Source organism: Leishmania donovani, chromosome 33 (assembly GCF_000227135.1).
Source record: "Leishmania donovani BPK282A1 complete genome, chromosome 33".
Taxonomy (NCBI): Eukaryota; Euglenozoa; class Kinetoplastea; order Trypanosomatida; family Trypanosomatidae; genus Leishmania; species Leishmania donovani.
This window is the reverse complement of record NC_018260.1, coordinates 1,329,103-1,337,823: the sequence shown is the minus strand read 5'-3', so window position 1 is coordinate 1,337,823 and position 8,721 is coordinate 1,329,103. Positions and strand designations below refer to the sequence as shown.

Here is an 8,721-nt window from a genome sequence, read left to right as displayed (position 1 = left end):
ATGCGTCTGCGCACACAGCGCTCATGGCTCGTCGTGCTGAGGGGCACAGAGGACAGCGGCAGACACCCGGCAGTGGAAGCCCGTGCAGCGCAAGCGAGACATGTGTGCCCACATCACCGCGTGCAAGTCCATGGCGTGAAACACGGGCTGCTGTGAGCGGCCATCGATAGGCGAGCCCCGCATACGATATCAGGCGCATCGCCGGGTCAGACGCCCTCGTGGAGCAAGCGCGCAGGGGGGAGGGGGGGCGAAGACTCTGGTGGTGTGGAGGGGGGGAGCGGGGGCACCACACTGCTGCTCCGCTAGCAGGCACCACATGCGCTGCACCCCATGCGGCCACTACCAGTCACCGGTCGTTGCAGGAATCCTAATTACGAGCAGGTGCCCGTTGTGAAAACTGGGCGAGGGTGGTCTCTTGCTGTCTTGTGAGCTTGGTATCCGTGCTCCTGTGATGTGGAACGGCTGCCGCCGAGGGGCGTTTGTCTCAGCGTGCCGCATCGCTTAGTGTGGTTTCGGGGGATGTCGTCTTGAAATCTGAGAGCGATGACCGAGTCCGTGATCCGCGCAGTTGGTGTCGGCGTCTTCTGGTATGGCTGATCGTGCAGCCCAGTCAAGGTCTTCGCTGTGCTTGAGCTTGATATTCCCGCAGACATGTTGAAGAGAGAGGCGCACGATGCGGGCCATTTTCCGCAGCACATGTGTATACAGACGCGTTGCAGCACGCCGCCTTCCACCGTTGAAGGCCTCGTGCTGAGCGCCATGAGGACGGAGAGCGAGTCCGCAACAGCAAACACACTTGCGTACCTGCGTCTCTTGTTTGAAGTTGTCTTCTCGGCAGATCAAGCTCCAGCCCCATCGCTCAACAGTCGGTGCGGTGGATGAAAGCAAGGGCGCCCGCAGCCTCGTCTCTCGGTGGCTATGGGTGTATCAGAAAGCACTACGGCCGCTCCTGACTTTATGTGTGCCTGCATCGCATCATGTGCCCACAGCGAGTAAGGGAGCTTCGAAAAGCGAGAGAGTCACTTGATGCACGCCGCTAGTTTTTCGTCCCTTCGGAAGAGCCCGCCCGCAGCCCGCCAGGTAGTGGTATGCTGAGGCACACGCAACCGCTGCGAATGAGGGAGGCGTGCGCGCGCGTTTGCAATACAACAACAGCAAGCGAGGTAAACAATACGTGAGCTCGTGAGTCTGTAGAAGATAAGCGGAAAGGCAAGGGAACGACAGAGGAAGATGAGAAGGGGGGGGATAGCAGGTTCCACGGCACGCTTGCACGGACTCGCATTCAACGCGAACGGGAAAGCGGTCTCAGACATAGGAGCGCGCCATCCAACGAGCAAGCGGGGGAAAAATTAAACACATGAAATGCACATAAAGAGAGAGAGAAGCGAAAACGCAGCGGATTCAGACGTGGAACAGAAAGGGGAAAAAAGAACTTCGAAAGAGAAAGAAACTCACAAACATGCCGCCGTGCACGTCTTTCGCTACATCGATCATCAACAACGCTACCTCTGCACCCTCGTCCCCCACCCCACCCCACCCCCAGCCTCCACCTCGAAAGTGCTGGTCATCGTCCACAGGGCGACAGCGTTGAGCGAGCAGAAAAGTATATATGCACGTTTGGCTGAAAGGAATAGCACGAGAGGCGGTGGCTCAGGGTTAAGAGACGAAGCGCTGCCTCGAAAAAAAAAACGGAAAGGAAAAATGCGTACAATCATGAAGAATAACAAAACGCAGACACTCCTACCAACGAAAGAAAAGGATACAAGGTGGGGGAGATCAGATGCGATGCCGGGCATATCACTATTGTCTGTGTGTGTGTGTGTGTGTGTGTCTGAACAAGTGAAGGGGGTCGAGAAAGGGTATCAGGAAGGGCGATGCAGCGACTGGGGCGGCGCAGGGTTATGCACATATCACTGCCAGCTCCAGCGAGAAGCAAAAATGTCTTGAGTGTGCCAGTGTGTTTCACATATAGGTATGCGGGGTGTCAAGAGAGGAGAAATACAGAGGAGAGAGAGAGACAGAGATGCGAGGACAATGAAAAAAAAAAGATCGGCGACACCGAATCCGCCACAGATCTAGCGAAATATCAAGAGAGAGAGAGAGACAGAAAAGAAAAGCCGCCAACATCACGCAAACGCGTATACCCACAAGCACACGTGTATTTACGTGTGAAGCGTGGGGAGGTGTGTGGACGCGTGGCATGAGCCGCGAACTCAAGACGCAGACAAACCGCCGCTCGCGCACACGCTGCAGGAGAGAGGGAGAAGCAAATCCAAAAGAACTCGCAAGCACAGCACAGCAAATGGAAAGACGAAGTGATTCGCAGAGACATCGAAATTCCCAACACCATCACCGCCCCGCTGCCACCACCACCACCCAGACGACTCTCCTGTGGCAACAAAAAAAAAACCCAACGTGCACGCATAGAGCAAGACGGAGATCTGCACAGGCACGCACACACACACATTGTAAGCCCACAAGAGTTTGAAGGGGTGCACCAAAGAGGCCAAGAGGAACGAGAGGGGGAGGTGATGCACCAAACCAGATTTCATCATAGAGAAAAAAAAAGATGAGCAGTGTCAAGAAGACCAACAAGACGTGTGCGCCGCTTCCTCTGTGGTTTTATTTTTTTTTTAGTTCACATTCCAAACGCGAAGAGGAACGTGCTCGAGTTGGCACACTTACACACACACACACGCGAAGGAGAGGGAACGCGAAGCGCCCACACAACCCAAAGCGAAACCGATCGGTAGGGCAAAACCCGTATAGAAAAAAAAAGAAGAAATACAATGATGAAGGCGACGCCCTCTCAGGCAAAAAGAAGGAGGATGCGAGGGGAAAGAAGAGGGAGGCCCCACCCGTGGCTCTCAGCCTCCAGCACGCACGCACCGAAATGATGGCAGGCAGCCAAAGACGAACAAAAGAATAAACCAAGAGAAGAAATGTGAGAGACACCGATGCCCAAGGCGACAGTCAAGCACTAAAGCGAAAAAAAAAAACACCCCGCCGTGCTGCCGGCACATCGCTGCGTCCACCTTGATTCCAAAAGGAGTGACTCTTCGACCTCACATGTGCGTGCGTGCGCATCCCGGCCCCCACCCGCTTTCGTGCGTGTGCGACTTGATGGGCTGAAGAGCCCGGCCCCACTACGCGGAACCGGATACGCTGAAGCGACGTGCTTCGATGGTGCCCAGCACTTTACGGAGCGAGTCTAGTGCCTCAGCATACTTGCAGATGTCAGCCTTTAAGTTGCACTGCTGAGGGCCAGATGGGCAGTTTGCACTGCTCAATTTCTTCTGTAAGGCCGCCGTCATGTACTTGGAGGTTCGGATAAGGCGGCGCGCAGACCCGTTAAGGGGGCGGCGGTGCAGTTTCATGGACATCGCGGACTGCGTGGCAAGTGTCGCGGCAGACTCGACCTTTGTGGGGTCCATACTGGCGAGAATCACCGTGTACGCCGGACCGCCAAAGGCGGATTCAAAGAGGGAAGTGGGCGCCGTGCCCTGGTCGTGTGCCAATGCAGCGGTCCACAGGTGGTGGCTCTGCTGAGAACCGATGCAGGTGAGGCAGTTCATAATTATGTCGCTGCAGGCAGACGGTACATTGTGCGACTGGAACGCCCCAAGCACATTCGCGTCATCTTCGTCATCCGACGAGATGACGTCGCTCTCCGCTTCTCGCTTGTACACCGCCTCGGCAGGCTCCGCCATCTGCTCCTCCAGCGACACGGCGCCAGCCTTGCGGTGCGTCAGCACACACGTTACCACCTGAAGGACAGATGCCTGTTCCCTAGCCGTTGCCTCGTTGTTTGGGTCAGCGGCGACGGCGTCGGCCAGGCGGCCCAGCACGATGTTGGCGTTCGCCTGCGCACTCGCCAGCGCCTTCGTGAACTCTGATTCGCTGCGCAGTGCGCGGTACTCGACACCGCCGATGCGGTGGCCAAACAGGACGCAGCTATGCATCTTGAGCTGGACAACCCTTGGCTCGGTCTGAAGAAGGTCTACCACCTCGTACCCTCGCTGTGTGGTAGCAGGGTTCGTCGTTTTCCACTCAGCTGCCTTCTGTCCCGACACATTCTTGACAAGTGCGAAGGAAAAAGCTGCCTCGAAGAAGTCTCGGTGGCCAACCTGCTTGCTGTACGTAGACTGCATGTTCTTCACCGTACTTATCACGTTCCTGAGCAGGCGCCGTTTAGCAAGCCACGCAGCACTGTCGAAGGCGGCAAGGGGCTTGGCAAGTCCCTGCGAGTCGAGGCTCAGCACGGACGCACTGTAGCCAGCGACCAGCACCTCGCCGACTTTCTGGAGAAGCCTTGACTCTACAAATGTCGAGCCCTGTCGATGTGTGGCAATCTCGTCTATGGCATACTCCGTCGTTGTCTGTTTCACCTCATCGATGACGCGCAGCTTGCTGCCAACGAGCCGCACCGGGAACGTCGAGCAGTCGATCTGCTCCTCGCCCTTCCCGGTCACCATCTTGGCGCAGCGCAGCGGAATCTCGTACAGGACGAGGGATGGGGAGCGGTGCCAGAGCTGCTGCGTCCCCGCCGCTGGTGCAGCCGGTGCATCCACAGCAGTGATAGTGCCAGCGCCTCCAGAAGGGCCTTTACCCTTCGCTATCACGGCTGCCTCCCCACTCCTCGACGCAGTGATGCCGAGGCTCCCCCTGCTGGCTTGTGATCCGGCGGGGCTGTGCAAGCTGGCAACCGACATGGGCAGCTGCTGATGCCGTGGCTCTTGAGGGGGCACCGGTGCGTCGGTTGTCGGAGGAGTCGACGGTGAACGAGCAGGAGACGCCTGCTTTAGAGCGAGCACGGGTTCGGATGGAAGCGCTGGGCGACTCGCCGAGGCGCTAGCGTTACTGAGGCAACTCGACTTCGGCGGCTCCATCGGCACGCGCGGAGCCGCATTTGTAGTTGACTCCTGTGCGAAGTTGCGAGACGCTTGGCGCTGCAATAGCTCACGCAGCCGCTGATCTCGCGCAGCTTTATTGGCCGCCTCCCGGGCCTGCATTTCCTGCTCCAATCGACGCCGCTCCTGTTCCCGCGCATAGAGTCGCTGCTGCATGTCGGCCTCTTGCTGACGCGCCTGATCGCCCTTTGACGCAGGCTGCGCTGCCTTCTTGAAGCTTGAGACGCGATTCAGAATGCTCTGCGTGCGGGGCAAGAGAATGCCGCCAGCTGCTCTTGTCGCTGCTTGTGGATCAGCTGCGGCCGGCGGCGCGGCGGTGGGGACCACGCTAGTCGCAGTGTTCTTCTCCGCCAGGAACGACGGATATCTCACCAGCGTTGGCTGTGGTGACACCGCTTGTGGCCGATCAAGCAGAACATGCTGCTGCCAGCCCCACGGAGCCTGCGGTGAAGCAGGCATCACGTTACCGTTCATCGCGTTGTACTGCGAGGGTGCCGCTCCGTTGCTCGTGTCTGGGATCTCACAGCAGTGTTCTTGCTGCTGCTGCTGCGGTAGCATGTTGGGCATGGGGGGACAGCTGTGCATGGGGAGTAGATACAGAAGTGGCGGCGCCATCATACCTTGAGGGGTCATTACGTAGGGAAGCGGTGGTAGATGGCGAGCATTGGTGAGCTGCGGCGGCGGAAACAAAGGGCTGCCGCAGTACGGCGAGTACGGCTGCGCCTGAGCGTTTTGTGTGGGCCTGCTGGAATTCCTGTCATACCCTGGAGATGACGGATAAGGAGCGTACTGCTGCTGAGGCTCCTGAACCGCGCCGCCTGCAGCAAAGAGCAGTCGGCTACTGCGGCGCGCAACGAAGGGATTTCCTGAAAACTCGCCAGGCTGGATCGAGCCACTGTAATGGTGACGTGCACTGCCATCACTGTCACACGTTTGGCCGTTGCTGGGGGTCATCGGGTGCGCCGAAGAGGGAAACCCTATGCCCTGTGGGTACGGTTTCTGTTCTCGATGTGGTGCACAAGGGTAGGGCTGTTGTGACGGTTGAGACTGACGCTGCTGCGAGGGCGGAGTGACGCTCAAGCCGCTGTTGGGAAGCAGGCCGCCGCCAACACCTTGCTGCTGAGAAGGACGACGGAAAGAGGACCCGCTCCTGGACTGGTTGCGACTGAGGTGCTTGCTAGTGCGCTCGCGAGCCGGGTCGCCCCCCAGCACGGCGAAAGAACCTCTGCGGGAGAGGTGGTCACCACCACCACCACCGCCTGGTGCATGGATGCTACTGTTCGTGTTATTGCTGCGACTTGTGCTGCACGCGCTCATGGATCCTCTTCGTCCGTCCTCGCTCTGGTGCCGCCGCATCTCCGCAGTTTCCATGGGCACTACACGCTTGCGTCGCCCCATTTTGTAGAGGTGACGTTCTAAGAAATGCGAGGCAGGACCGCCCAAGTACGCACGGATCGCCTCAGCCGAGGATGATGGGAAAAGAGGAAGGCTCGAGGGGAGTCGGCAGCCGTGTGAGCCCGCCCACCGGTATAGAAGTAGCAGCGCACGCACAAGAGAGCAGGCGAAGGAAGGGGCCAGCACACATCGTCCTGCAGGCAGGACAATGAGCAGGCCGACGGAGCGAGAGCGAGAAACGGAAGACGCGGTGCGGAAAAAAATGTATCTCGAATAAGCGGTGGCACACGAGAAACAAAAAGAAAACCCATCAGGGGAGAGCGAGAGCGCAGCAGGAAAGAAACAAACCAAGAGAGCCTGCCTCCGAGGCGCTGTTGAAGATTGCTCTGGTAACCTGAACCTTCCGAGTGAACGGGGAAGGGGGTTCGATCGCTGTCATGTGTACATGCGTGCGCACGAGTTGGGTGGGTACAGGGAGGGTAGATCAGCACAGAGTCGGGGCCACGCATGCGAGAAGATATAGCAAATACAAAAACAAAAAAACAGAAAAGATGGGGAGACATAGTTTAAAGGGGCTCACAGAAGTGTGTAGAGCAACCTGCCCAACGAGAGAGGTAGCGGGAGTCTGGGTGACCCACGGCTCCACCAACGAGATGCACAGAGCGACAAGTCTCGGTTACACCAGTGCACAAACATCCCCCGTCTCTTCTATGAATCCCACCTTCCCAAAAAGGTGATGAGGGCGGGGGCAATGGACCACTCCTGGGAAACGTTCGTGCGCTTGTGCCGCTTGTCAGCCCACCACTACAGCGTCCTCCCTTACACTCACAAATCGCGTGCATGGGTCGTGTTCCGACCCTTGCGCTCAGCTGGAGTCCAGTCACACGCATTTGGCGTGCACGCACACTGCCCTCTTTTCCTTTTCTTGGTTTGTCTCCAAGCACGGCACAAACTCATACGATACACACGACGCAGGCACAAAACAACAACGACGGAAGCATGCAAGCACGAGCATACCAGCGCATGTGTACACAAGTATATGCACACAGCAATATACACACATATACATATATATATATATATATGCATGCACACGCGCAACACCGAAAAACAAATGACGCACAGGACAAAAAGAAGAGGGCGCATAGAGAGAGTGAGGAACGGAGGGACATCAGCCACACAGTGAAACGCGCACTAAGAAGGCGTGCAGGCGCGGTAAGCAAATCGAGACAGGATGAGTATGGACGAGAAAAGAGAAACATTCCAAAAAAATAGAGCAGGTCAGGGCAGACTTACGCGATCCCAAAAAAACGCATGAACGCACATCGACGGCGAGCGAGCGAGAGAGAGTGAGACGAGCACTCAAGCACAACAAACAGAGGAGACGAAAAAAACGCTACTGACGAATACAGCTGTTTATTGGCATCTTTGTCGCCAATACTTTTACGGTGTGTCTGTGCGCGTGTGTACGTCATGCCCTCTGTTCCCACCCCCGCGGTAGTGCGGGCTCCATGGCAAGCACCTCAGTCATAGGAGGTTCCGCCGCACGTGTGTCGCATGGGCATTATGGGAGAATCAACCCTCCGCCCCACTTTATCCTTGATCTATGCTACGGGAGCACATGTGAGCACCGAGGTGCGTTGCAGATGTCCCTCCTCCGCTCTCCTTCCGCCTTCCCTACTCCCACTCCGCAACCTTCTTTCACCGGTCTTTCGCTCTTGCAGACAGCGGATGCGCACTGGAAGGGCGAAGAGTACCGGCACGCTTCATCTGCGATGAGGGGCCGCAACATCAAGAAAGGACGGAGAGATGTAGGAACAGAGAAATGAAGCGCTGCACACATACACTCCCCCCGCCACGAGCGAACATAATATGCAGAAAGGCATAAAAAAAAAGACACGACAAAAAAAATGTCCCTCAAAACGTAGGCAAGCCCGCCTCACACGAATCACACAGCGAGACAAGCGGTGCGAAAGATCATCACGAATAAGAGCACACCACGATGATGGCGACTGCGCCAGCCGGCCGACTAATCCGTCTCAAAACAGAAGAGAACTATGAAGGATAACAAAAACGATGTGACAATAGAGCCGCGCTTGCAGGCAGCAACGACACATTAAAACACAGAATACAAATCAAGATGCGGAGGGTGTGGAGAAACGCTTCCTCCTTGTCGGCGTGTGTCGGCCCAACACGAACATGTCGACAAGCATCGGCATGCAGCCACCGCTCACCTAACTCTGTCGCACTCGGGCTAAATGCTCGTCGCCTGGGACGTGGCTCTCCCGCTCGTCGAATCGCGCCATGCGTCCAGCACGCTCGCCCTGCCCTTCATCGCCTACTCTTCCTGTGCCCGCTGCGCGATCGGCGCCTGTCGTGCACGTGGTGGGTGGGCGGTCCAGGTGCGTGCCGCACG

General features: G+C 57.3%; 1 protein-coding gene across 1 annotated transcript; it reads right to left on the bottom strand.

Annotated features, from left to right (window-relative positions):
• Positions 1–3,146: 3,146 nt before the first annotated feature.
• On the bottom strand, positions 3,147–6,308 carry LDBPK_333160 (hypothetical protein, unknown function; the record flags this gene model as incomplete). The annotated part of the gene is made up of 1 exon (XM_003864092.1): positions 3,147–6,308. The coding sequence occupies one exon, from the start codon at positions 6,306–6,308 to the stop codon at positions 3,147–3,149; it is 3,162 nt and encodes a 1,053-aa protein (XP_003864140.1).
• Positions 6,309–8,721: the final 2,413 nt, after the last annotated feature.